This window comes from Cataglyphis hispanica, chromosome 4 (assembly GCF_021464435.1).
Source record: "Cataglyphis hispanica isolate Lineage 1 chromosome 4, ULB_Chis1_1.0, whole genome shotgun sequence".
Taxonomy (NCBI): Eukaryota; Metazoa; Arthropoda; class Insecta; order Hymenoptera; family Formicidae; genus Cataglyphis; species Cataglyphis hispanica.
Window position 1 is genome coordinate 5,884,058 of NC_065957.1, and position 13,315 is coordinate 5,897,372.

Sequence of the window (13,315 nt, forward strand, 5' to 3'; positions counted from 1 at the left end):
TGTAATAAACTTCTATAAACAAAAAAATATTTTAATTCTTTCTCTGATTTATAGGTGTTGAGCACTGCTGTCTCATACTTTATGCTGCTTCGAAGTTTTAGTGCAGATGAAACTAATGTCAAATTATAATTGAATAAAATTGAATAAAATAGATTATTGATTAAGAATTAAAATATTTAGAAAGATAGCAATAATAATAATTTAAAATTGTATGTAAAAGTTCTGACAATGTAGCACGTGACTAGTACAATACTGTACATTATTATATTATTGTATATTATTCTATCCTATTTGTATAAAATGCTGTAAGTATTTTTGTCATTCTTGATATTCTATATTACTTGTTATAAGTATGCACCCCAGCCAATATACATTTGGCATAGATTATCTATATTTGTTGCTTCCAAAATCAAATGATTAGTTTGGCCTTCAACACTAAGGTGTAATGCAATATTTTCTGCCTTCCTTCCAGGATAACGAATCAAGCCTTTTAAGCGTTGTTCGATGTTTTTTATATGTTCTACAGCCTAAAACACAAAAATAATTGTATTGTTCTTATTCCTTACACGATTTGACATAAGAGAATAGTATTTTTATACTTTTTCATTTGTTTTTTCAGCCGCATCACCAGGTTGATTCTTATTCCAACTAACAAGAGGATCATAGACGAAAGGTGTAAGTACACTCAGTAATGTGCTCGATTCTTGCCGAAGTACTCGCATGGTAATTTGGCAAGCGCGTCTGAATGGTCCTTCAATTTTAAGGGGACCCATAGCGTTTACCATATTATGTGTCAAGCGAAATGGTACACGTTCAGGCCATTCGAAAAGTTCGCCCTAAGAATAATAATGTGTTACTTGATAGGACGAAATGCAAAGTCACATATTGATATATGTAATAATAGAAATATAATATATGAGAGACTTATAAGTTGAACATATCATGATTTGTTCTCCAAATTTCTATTAATTATGAGAACTATTTACCCTATTGAATAAGCAGTTGAAATCAACATGTACGCAATCTCCGCATTTAGAATCGAATAATATATTTTCTCCGTGACGATCTCCAAGTCCAAGTATGTAACCCACCATGGACATAACAGCGGTTGTCCTAATATAAGCAGTACGCGCTTCGTACCTTTTTTAAAAGTGATATAATTAATATTTACATATGTAAAAAATTACAAGAGCAAAATGTATTAGGTAGTAATAGAATATATTTTATTGATGTACCATCCATATGGATCAGGAAACATTATGCGAAACCAATCAGCAAACACAGGAGGATGCCGCAACAAAAGTTTGTCTAGAAATATTTGCTTTTTCTTCTCTAATGGATCTTTCAAAGCTAATAAAAAGGTTTAGATACGAGATAAGATATTGTTTTTGAAATTGAATTTTAAATGCTCTTAGTAATTAAAGGGATCCATCATATTACCACTTACAGCATAACATCGTTTTATATTCCTTATTTGTATATACAATGCCTCTTTCCCTATACAAATTCATAATAGTAGGTCGAAGACCAACTAAATTTGGCACCCATTCTATTAAACCACATTCTTCGTTTAATGGCACCACGCTCTGCAATTCGAGAATAATTAATGATTTATTGAAATCGAATATGTATCAGGGACAGGTCTTACATATGTTCGTATGTAGAGCCTCCTTTGTCGCGATTCTCGGTCATTTTGAAGATACTTATTTACGATATCATTGAATTCCATCAATCTGAAATCTTTGCGTAAATCGTCTTTTGGTTTGCACATAAACAGATATTCTTTACCATCCGATCCTTTCAACGTAATTCGTCGCGGCCGTTGAAGCGACGGCATTATTAGCACGTTTTCTTCTATTTTCGTGATATGTACCCATCTCCTATACATGATGATTATAAAAAAATGTAAAATATAGCGTATTATAAAATAAAAGTAATATTTTGATTGTGATATATACAATAGGAATGGATTATGATTTTCAATTGAAGTATTCTTAGATGGAAGATGTAGTTGCCTAAACTTTGTTGTTGGCATCATGATTGGACTGAAATCTTTACTTGCGAGTAACCTCGGCAAATTTTTTGATAAGTTATTCACCGTAGTATTTAACATTCCCTATTGTAAAATAATAAGAAGTATATTAGTAGATTATACATTATTAATTCATGACACATCCTATCGTATTTTACTACTTTCATTATGATTCTTGCACATATTACAATCGAATTAACGAAACTTACGTCTGGTATTGTTTTATTAGATAATTCGATCAATCTTTCCCAAAGTCTGTGAAAGTCTTTGATAAGTTTAGACATTGCCAGTGTTTTCAATTGTGCATGATTTAAGATTTCCTGACATCGTTTCTGTCGCGCTGGATACGAAGACTACAAAATTAGCAGAGCAGATTCTATATATTTCTATTTATCTTATAAAATAGTATTTATGTAATATTACTAATATTTATAAAATATACATTAAAAACTGATGCCATCATCCATAAGCAATGCTGAGGATATGCAGAAATTAATTTCACCAGAATTGTGCAAAGAGTATTTTGCACTTGCAAACATGGATGACAAATTCGTGATACAAGCTGGCTGAATGCTGTCAGCCACATGAACGTCGGTAATCTATGATGATAGACATCTGTAGAATAAAAACGAATTATTATCGTAAATCGATCTTTTATTATTAATCCTTAAATAGATACCCATAATCTGAGTCATCTTTATTAGACGATCTTGACGGAGTCTAACAATATCTGCTGGGTCGGAAGTAATCGTAGCACGAGAAGCATGATCCAACCAGATGGTCAACATCTTAGGCATTGAATGATGAATGTACTTGCAACCATATTGAAGCGATTTGCCATAAAAGTTCATCATGTGCACTTGCAGATCTCTGTTAATAATAAGTATAATTTCAATCATAATTCTAATTTTAATCATATTATTAGACAAAATGAAATTATATTGAAACAAACTTACTGTCTGTTTCTATCTTTGTCTTCTTCAGACATTCTTTCAACAATAGTGTCGTAATATTGAGCGCATGATACCCAACTTTTTTCCCATCCTCTCCATACTTCTATCGCTTCTTTGTAATTAATGATACAACCATCTGTATCAACATTGAGAGTTTCATCATTATATTTTGCAAAAAGAAGTTTTGCCTGTGAAACACACAAACATAAATATAAAATAATTATAAATACAAAAGCCAGTTCATAATGCACATTGTGATAATGTCGCGGACTGGTGCAATCTCAATGAAATTTTTGAACAGTTGTAGTGGAGAACATGAGAAATATGTGGTTTTATAAACTTCCATAGTATGTGTCATTGTGAGTTGATGAGTTACAATCATTACAACTGTCCAAAAATTTCGTTGAAATTGCGCCATCCGTGGCATTACCACAATATGCATTATTTATGAAGTGGCCCACATATTGGCACACTTCTTGATAATTAATAATTTTGTGTTTTAGCATTACAAACTTTTGCATATTGTTTTCTTTCTTCATTACAATCCCCTAAAGATAATTGCTTGTAATATTGTGCTGGTTTGAAATAATTTAAGAAACTACGATTTAAAGTAATGAAAGCATCCTCTTGACAACCCTTTTGCCAATATAATTGAGCTTGTTCTATATACAATGGCTGTGGTGGACATGTATCACTAGCTGATAAAATATGCATATATGCTTGTTGATGCAAGCCAGCCCTAATATAAAAAAATTTATTTAATATAAACATTATATTTAAAGCTGATAATAATACCTATACATATACATATATACATATATGCATATCTATATTTATATACGAGGGTTATTGGAAAAGTTTATGGCCTGGCCAGTAGAGATTAGTACTGTGCTTAAAATTTTTATCAAATAGTATTTGTCTTATGAACAACTGCAAAGTTTAAAGTTTTATTCTGTAGCCCATCCCGGAAATACGATCCTCATATCCATTACAGGGATCATCTCACGAACTTGTATGACCACATCTAAATTGTGCAGCATATTTTTTTACTATTGCGAATGAAGGAATAGTATCACCCAATACATTTTTCATCTCATTAAAAATTTCTGTTGTTATTAAGTCTTTTTTAACGAAAAACTTTATTAAGGCATGATATTCAATTTTATTCATTTTTAAAAATACAGTAAAATAATTTTATTTAAATAACTATTTACCAAAAGATTGTTTGACAGATTGTTTTAAAACTTTACAATTATTCATAAAAAAAATGTGACTTCATCATCTGACAAAAATTTTAAACGCATCACTTTTCTCTACTGATCAGGTCGCGAACATTTTAAATGACCCTCGTATAAAATATATATATATATATATATATATATATATATATATATATATATAAAATACATACTTTCTAGCAATTTTGGCACTTTTCAACCAAATTTTACCAATTTCTTGTTTAAGCATCGAATTTTCTGTATTGTGAATTTTTTGTTGTAACTGCACAGCTAAATCCAAAGTAGCTCTACGCATACTCAGGACAAACTCTAGACCACGAGATGCTCTCAATAATTGTCCACGTTTTTCCCACTCCTCCAGTATTGCTGGAAGACCTTCTGCATTATTTAGCATCATTGAAACTGCTTTGTCAAATTCATTTAGTATATGTAATCTGAAAATAGTAACACATATATTTTGGAAAATTATAACATATGCATGTGTATGTGTGTGTAAAAAAGAAATAATAATAACAATAATAAAAACAATAACAAAAACAATAACAAAAACAATAGCAAAAAACAAAACAATTATATATATATATATATATATATATATATATATATATATATATGACTTACTTCATGATATATGAGTAACTCTGTTGATAAACTCCAGGTCGGGAAGCATCTTCCAATAGCGACACTAAATTTTGTTTTAATGATAGCAAATCCGGTTTGATTCCTTTTATAAGATCATCTAGTAGTACATATTTTATATTTTTTTGTGAAGTTTCCTCAAATCGAGAAAAATGACCAAGCCTCCAAAAAAGTTCATGTTCAGTTATGAGAGGCTCAAGTTCTGGTCTATTATAACGTAATTTAAAAAATATTTGAGTTAATTTATTATTTAATTGTACATTTAGTTTTATTGTGGTAGTATTACCTGTTGCTCAATAGACCCTCAGATATATGTTTGGCAGTAAATGGATGATCTAAATCAAGATAACATTGAATCATACCTTGCAAGTATGTATGTTTTAAGTCTTTTTTCTGCGCGAGTCTTTCATAACATGTAGCTGCATCCTAAATAAATTGACATAGTATTTATGATGTAAGCTAATAGAGTAAAAATTAATGTAATTTTAACAAAATATAAAATTACTTAAATTTTTTAAAATTACCTGAAGTTGTCCATTGACTTCATGAGCTAGAACTAGTTGTTGCAATGTAGGAAATTGTTCTTGAGTCGCTAGAATACCAGATACTCCATCTGGATCATCAAGTTGTGCATAAATTTTCTGTAATAAAGCATATCTTGTTGAGAACAAAAGAATATGAAAAAAGAAATATATATATTAAATTACACAAAGAGTATTACTTACAGCAAGTAAACCACCTTCTGTTAATTCTGATAAACCTTTGTTAGAAAAATCCATATGTTGCTCTAGATACATTAATGCCCGATGATATTCCCGTGATTCATAACAACCTTTTGCTACAATTAGGCTATCCAATCCATCGCAAAACTCTAAAAATATTAATAAAACAATAATCATATTACAATTAACTTATATAGAAATTAAAATAATATGTAAAATAGACACTTTTAATTACGCACTTTTTATCGCTTTATATCTGTCATCTTGTAGTGATCTTCGTTCTCTAAGCCATCTTTGCAAATGATCTAATACACAAAAAACTACCTGTTCCAATCATATAACAACATTAAATGATAGTAAGTCAAGTTAATGTAGCTAAAGATGTAAAAAAAAAGAAAAAAAAATTTGCCAACCCGTGAGCAGCGTGTACGTCTAGTTTCTTCCGAGATTCTTTTATCATCGGCTTTTACACTCTGTCCATACCGGAGTGGTAAATGACGCATAAGTTCAGAATCTAGTATAGGTTTCTCTCCAACGTTAATCACGGCCATCATCTCTTGTTTAAGCTTAACATGTATCTCTTCTTCATTACTTGCAATTATATATGCTAATAAAAGAAAATGTAATATATACACATATAGTAAATACATATATTATCATTGCTTTTTAAATTTGTGCTTGAACCTACATATGACATATGGTAGACAAAATATCAATGTTTTTATATCTCGCTTGAATGCCAATTTGCATGTTTGTAATATATTCCTGAGCATTGTATCATGTACAGTATTCGATATACTGCAAAGCCAATTATAAGCCCAGCTTTCGACTGAAGAACCAGCTTCAGAACTATGAAAGTGTTTACAATCAATTACCATGTTGAAATAGTAGCACAAATATGAAAAAATTGAAAACATAAAATGCATCCACTCATACTAATCTCTTTTACAAAACATACCCATAAATAGGATGTGGTAATTCATTATCATCACTAACAGTTGCTATCTTGTAATGTGATGTCAAAAAAGGGATAATAATCTGTTGTGCTGTGAATGGCAAATTATTCCATAATTCATTATTTCGACCTTGTGGAGAAATATCGTATGCTCTTAATATTTCCTGGAGATATTGATTATATTTAAAAAAGATTTTTTTGTAAACTTATAAATGTATATGTGTGTAAAATGTATGCAGGGAATTACATACTTGTATAGCAAGCGAAAAACAATCCATACTTTGACTATTTTTTTGCATTTGAAAAGCCCGTACAAGTTCAACAAGTAATACACAGGCAAATTCTTCATTCATATCTGATATAAATTTACTGTCTTCTGTAATACAACAAAATTTTTTAATATGGATTTCAAAAAAGTTTGCTTAAGAATAAAAAAATAAGAACTATGCATTAAAAAAATTAAATACCTCTAGAAATAATTCTTCGTGGAATAAGACTCGGTTCAATAGCTCCCAATTCTCCAAGGCATTCTCCATAACATAAACGAATAGATTCATCTTTCTCTTGACATCCAATTAGCAAAGTATCTAACAGCTTTAAAATAAATACCAAATATTCTAATAAATAATTAATATACATGTAATATTTATATATAATAATAATAAACATACTTCAACTATTAATGGATGAATATCAGTTTCGCTTAATATCATTTTGTTAAGCTCGCTGCGATGCTTTTCTAAAAACGTTTGTAAATGTTTCAAAGCTCTAATTCGTACCTCATCAGTTTCGTGTGTAATTCGTTTTAACCATAATTCTAAATTAGCATTAAACCCTTCGGGTCTAGAATTAAGAATTTTTATAATTTTTATAAATTTTTATAAATTTTTATAAAATCTCGTTAAAAAAATAAATTATAAATTTAAATTGTTAAAATTACTTTGCTTGCAAAATATGTGCCTTGACTATATTAGATATGTGGGTGGGAACTTCCATGTCGTTTATAAAAAATAATTCTGCAATATGATTGTTATGTTCTTCACTATTTTGAACAATCAGAAACTCTAACATACTATTGACTTTTTCTGGAAATATTTTCTGCAACGACATTAATGATACGCATATTGTTGGAAATAGCGATCCTAAATCTTCGATAGCTATACTGAAAATTGTTTTTATGAAAATTATTAATTAAAAACATAATTATTATTTAAAATATTATACATTGTATTAATTTTTTCGATATTTTTTTAACGTACTTGTGAATAAACGCGTCCCATGCATCGCAAACTAAGCGTGGAAAACCAGGTCTTTTAAATCCAAGTGAAGTTCTTAATGTGGCTAAAATTTTGTATCTAAGTGGAGTTAGGTATGTAGCACCCATATACCGAATTAAAACAGCTAATGAAGCAAGTGCGGATTGCTGTGTATATTCATCTGACTTGGGACCCAGTTTTATATCAAAGTTCACCAGTATGCCATGTAATCGAAGATTCAAATAAGATGCCTGTGTGTATATGTATATATATATGCTATTTAGAATATATTTTTGACATTGTGCTTTGTGTTAAAAAAGTAATATACTTATTAAACAAATACTTACAACTTGTTCTTGTGTACCAAAATTTCCTTTTTGATTACTATCATATTCTGAAATAATTTCTAAAAAGCCTATTATTCCATTGGGGGATTCATGAAAATTTAACATAAGTTCCTCAAAAATTCCCTATAAAAGGATATATATATATATATATATATGCATATTTTTAATATTGTATAATAAAAATTAAATCTATTGAATAATAAAAGATTTTGGTCTTTACCATAAATGATTGTTTTGTAAGGAGTTCAAGATTAGTTTTTGTTATACTCATTACTAGTCTCAAACATTCTGCTATTCGTAGAGGTATATTTAAAAACACATAACTATAAATATACTAAAAAGAAGGAAAAAAAGATCGATTAAATTATACATTATATTATTTCGATTAAATTATATCATTTTACATACTGGAAAATATTCTTCAAGCATTTGCTTTATATCCATATTTATTAATTCAGCTATATCGTCTAAAAGTGCTCTTGCTTTTGGAACTTCAACAATAAGAGCAATCAGAAAGCAGATCGCATAGTGACCATCCTTGCGCAGCAATTGACGTGATCCTTCATAGCCAATACATTTAGCGAGGCGATGTACCGTAGTTGCCATATTATATGAGTAATATATATAATTATTTACTGCACTTTTCATTATAAGCTGCAAGAAGATAAAATGCAAAAATTTCAAAAAAAAAATAATGCTATTTATAAAAAGTAATTACCTCCAAAAAGTCCTTTCGATATCGAATATACAAAGTCTTTGGAGAAACATTTAGAAAATTAGCAACATCCTGATATGTGACTATAGCAGATGCTATAACTGTAGGTAACGAATTTGGATGTAATATTGTGATTAAGAACACATCCAGAATTCTTCTTTCTGTCAGATGTAATGGGACACTGAAATTTTTGTCATTATATTAATAGGAAGGTAGTATAACATTTATGCAAATTTTACTATCAAATGTGTATGTAAATGTAATAATCTTTCCCTCTCTCTCTCTCTCTCTCTCTCTCTCTCTATATATATATATATATATATATGTCAAATGTAATAATTTCTTTTCTCTCTCTCTCTCTCTCTCTCTCATATATATATATATATATATATATATATTACCATACAAAATTCCTCGCAGTATCGAGTAATGTATCATGTAAAGAATGATTGGAGGTATTCAATGCAGTCATAAGGGCATTGGTTATAACATTGATTACTAAATCAACATATTTCTCCAAATCATCTGGTACAGTATCCGGCAAACATTCATTGTTACGCTTCACTATAGAGATTTTATTACTCAATAATCGCCCGATTACTGATGCAATATTCGATCGGATTTCAACATTATCGTCATGTATATAAGAAAGCCACTTCTTTGTTATTTCATTTGAGTTAAATAATTCTATATGATTCGAAAAAGAAAGAATACTTTTAGAAATTTGCAAACGTATAAAAATGTTAGTTGACGAAAGTAGATCAAAGTATGTATTAAAAATATGATTATAGGTTCTTGGTAGATAGTTCATATTAGATTCGATATTTTCTTTCATATTCTCTGTGCAGCATTTACAATATATTGTCCATTTTCTGCTGTTCGATGATTCACTAAAAATAAATGTGGTAGTTTATTATTGCAATATTTCACAAATGTTATTATATTCAACCAAAATATCAATAAAATACCTGATAATTCTTCCCTTTCCTGATGAAACACAAACTACCAGGCCTAAAACATTTGCAAAAGCCTCTTGTATTTCTATTTTCGTCGAAGACAAAGCAGTATTTAGAACATGTTTGCAAATGTCTTCCAGTTTTATGTCTGCATCATTCAGTAATAATACACTGTTCCTAAATTGCAATATAATTTTTGTTGTTAATAAATAGATATATACAAAAATTTATGAAAAGTATGTAAAAATACTTACAACACTGCTGTAACAGCTATTTGTGTCTCACCATTTAATATACATACACGTAATAATTTTAATCTTTCTTTTCCAGTGCCATGTGTACATAAAGTTTCAAGACACTCTGACATTATTTTAATATCAAGAGATTTCGCTCTCTGTACCATTTTTTGACTAATGTCCATAGAACCTTTGAAAGTTTGAGTAAATGGCAATGCTAATATTGATTGTAATAAAACTTTATTTGATTCATTGTGAGCCATTAAATTTATTAAAATTTGAAAGCTAATTTGCTCATTTTGACATTTATCAGAATTTAAGTTCTGTATAAGAATTTTTAATATAATGTTCAAGTAATTTTCATATAATTTTATTTGAAATTTCTGTTCTTCCAGCCACAATTGTAATAAAGATGAAGCTTTGATAATGTATAGTACTTCTGTGAATTTCTCAGCTTGTACAAAACTTATCAACTCTTGTCTTAATAATTTCCATTTCTCACTTATTTCTGTTGCAAGAATAACTTCATTTGGTATAGCAGCTCGTTTAATATCGATAAAAACAAATCGCATAAAAATATCGATAATAGCCTAAAATAGACACAAATTATTTTAAAATATAGAAAATATATAAACATTATATAAATATATTAATTATATATGTTGATAATTATATAAACCGGGCAATGTACGAAGTAAGCCAATAACTTCTTAGCTTTTAAAATAGTACAGGGCTTTGGTTCTTTAATTAAATATTGTTTAATTTTACAACAGGCTGCTTCCATCAATTTTTTTATTGCCTTAGTTTTTGCGTTGTATGCTGAAAAACAGATGTAATAACAGTTTATAATAATCTATTTAAATATGTGTAAATATAAATTTAAATAAAATAGAAGAAAATACTCACTAACAAATTCAGAAGCTATAAAATCAATAATTTGAAAACACAATTCCATAACATTAAATGAAACAGGTAATAATTTTATCAAATGAACCCATGTTTCTACCAATTGAGACAAGTGTATTACTAATTGATTTGAATTAATCCAAGTTGGAAGACTTTTCACTATTTCTAAGCTATATGTAATTTTAGCCATAAGTTCCTATATATAAAAAATAAAAAGCCTCAATATAATATTTCAACATATAATACAAATTTTATTTTTAAATTTTATTTACTTGCCCAATCATGAACAGTACAATTCTTCATTATTTCTATGCATAGCCGTAAAATTTCCACCTGTAAATCTGGAGATTTAACAATCATTGATGTAGTTTTGTCCCACAGTTTTACTTGATCCCAAACTGATACACCAGTCTTCATAATTATCTATCAATACAAATATTGTTATTATTAAAAATTATCAAAAACAATTTCATCAGAGAAATGTTTAATTAGAAAAGTGAAGAATTAAAAAAATAAAACCTGCAATAAAGATATATATATTGATGGCACATTTGACAATTTAATTTTTGCAGGAAATGGTGTCAAGTCCAAATCTTGTATAATATCCTTTTCTGTATAAAACATTGAAAGAGTTATTTCTTCCGTTTCTCTGGTATAAAACTCTGATATCTCTATAAAAAAAGTATATTCATAATTATCAATAAATATTTATATTATGTCAATATAATTATATCTGCATCATATATTTAACTATCTCTTATTCTACTTTCACTATTACATACCATCAAATATATTTAAATATTCTGAACTAATAGTCTGAAACATTGTTCTGTGATGCCTTGATAATATTCTAAGCATACAAGCTTGTACTTCAATACTATTTGAAAGCACAACAGTGCTTGATGGCATACATGTCAAATAAAACATTGTACCGAACAACCATGTTGTAAATGCTAAAAATATATAATTAACATTATGGAATATAATTTTTTATGTATCATATATTGCTCAAATGCAAAAATATTACCTGCATATTTCTCTAGAATTTCATTTGTTGTATCATTGCTGAATGGTGGAATTAATACAGGTATTAAGGTAGAGGATCTTTTCAATAAAGATTCCAAAAGAGAACAAAGCATCTGCTCTGTTACAGGATTTTCCAGGTCAGAAAAAATTGCTATTATTGGACGATTGATAAATTGTCGCAACGATTCCACTGCTATCCTATAACAAAAAATATTAATCATCAAAAGCTATGTATTACATATTTAAGATATTATATATTTATATCATATAAAGAGAATGTACAAAATCCTTTAAATTCAAAATTAATAAATTATTTTGATATATAAAATATCTTATTGTTACAATAATGCTAGCATATTTATCTAAAAGCATAATATAATGATAGCATATTTATCTATAAGCATAATATATAAAATATTTATCTATAAGCATAATATATAAAATATTTATCGATAAGCATAATAAATCTTTTCTCATTATAGTACAAAATTATTTTTATTATTATTCAGAGATTGTTATGCTTTATATTTCAATCACACAATGTGCCAACAATATTGTTCATAATTTAACATGCAATAATCAATAAATTTAATTGAAATATTTACGCATTATCTGTGGAAGTCGCCAAATCATTATTCACTTCCATTATTGCGTATAAATTGTTGTAAATAAACAAAATGTAACTCTGTCATCCAATTTGCGGTTAAAAGCCCGCGTAGCAAAAATGGATAAATTTGTACTTTTGTACTTTAAGCTGGTACTTTGAAGCAGAACTAAAATGAAATAAAATGAAATAGATATATATTTTGACGTTAGAGAGAAAAAGAGAAAAAAAAGTGCAAGAAGTTCAACTAGAAAGAACAAATCTTATGTAAAAAAAAAAAAAGAATGCAAATAAAGGTGCGTTCAAAATTTCATTTGTAAGGTAGAGTAACTTTTAATCGATCAATCAAGATAAAAGGAGCAAAGATTTTTTTGTTCTGGTTGGTTAATTAAACGCTATTTTACCCTCCGGGTAAAATTTCCGAATGTCTTCGAAAGCAAGCAGTTCAGACGATTCGCGACGCTCATGCGCTAAAGCTATCAGCTGTTCTTGTCTAGTCACGAGCAGTTACGACTCTTTTTGCGTGTGGAGCGCGTATCTTGCTAAGTCCGTAATGTCGTTTTTTCACGTGAAAATTTGCATGTATATCTGTAAAGATCTGCATAAACGTAACGCATTTTCGATTCGTTAAACTTTTTCATTCGCGCCTTCGATAAGCGAATTGCAATTTCGTTGGGTGTCGGAAGTTTTCCGTTAATACACCACGTCAGTTTTTCGCGGTACCGGTGGT

At 28.7% G+C, this 13,315-nt stretch overlaps 1 protein-coding gene across 1 annotated transcript; it reads right to left on the reverse strand.

The window, feature by feature from the left end:
- Positions 1-5: 5 nt before the first annotated feature.
- LOC126849131 (serine/threonine-protein kinase ATR) lies at positions 6-13,121 on the reverse strand. Its single transcript, XM_050590711.1, has 41 exons — positions 12,990-13,121; positions 12,587-12,754; positions 11,983-12,179; positions 11,738-11,908; positions 11,475-11,626; positions 11,232-11,378; positions 10,956-11,151; positions 10,729-10,868; positions 10,068-10,639; positions 9,826-9,990; positions 9,259-9,747; positions 8,861-9,038; positions 8,551-8,796; positions 8,363-8,476; positions 8,143-8,265; positions 7,799-8,046; positions 7,480-7,701; positions 7,211-7,382; positions 7,007-7,133; positions 6,791-6,915; positions 6,543-6,703; positions 6,273-6,433; positions 5,998-6,191; positions 5,824-5,908; positions 5,588-5,733; positions 5,387-5,503; positions 5,149-5,288; positions 4,845-5,069; positions 4,397-4,657; positions 3,499-3,724; positions 2,989-3,173; positions 2,712-2,902; positions 2,475-2,647; positions 2,242-2,385; positions 1,959-2,116; positions 1,649-1,880; positions 1,448-1,586; positions 1,236-1,350; positions 987-1,140; positions 600-836; positions 6-527 (listed from the first exon to the last, which is right to left on the reverse strand). The coding sequence occupies exons 2-41, from the start codon at positions 12,625-12,627 to the stop codon at positions 345-347; spliced, it is 7,452 nt and encodes a 2,483-aa protein (XP_050446668.1). The 5' UTR covers positions 12,628-12,754; positions 12,990-13,121; the 3' UTR covers positions 6-344.
- Between the last annotated feature and the right edge of the window lie 194 nt (positions 13,122-13,315).

Coding starts and splice junctions, on each gene's coding strand:
- LOC126849131 (XM_050590711.1), bottom strand. CDS start 12,627: ATGGAAGTGAATAATGATTTGGCGACTTCCACAGATAATGC. Junction 1,587..1,648: donor GGCTCTACATACGAACATAT/GTAAGACCTGTC, acceptor CTCGAATTGCAG/AGCGTGGTGCCATTAAACGA. Junction 837..986: donor TCAACTGCTTATTCAATAGG/GTAAATAGTTCT, acceptor TATTATTCTTAG/GGCGAACTTTTCGAATGGCC.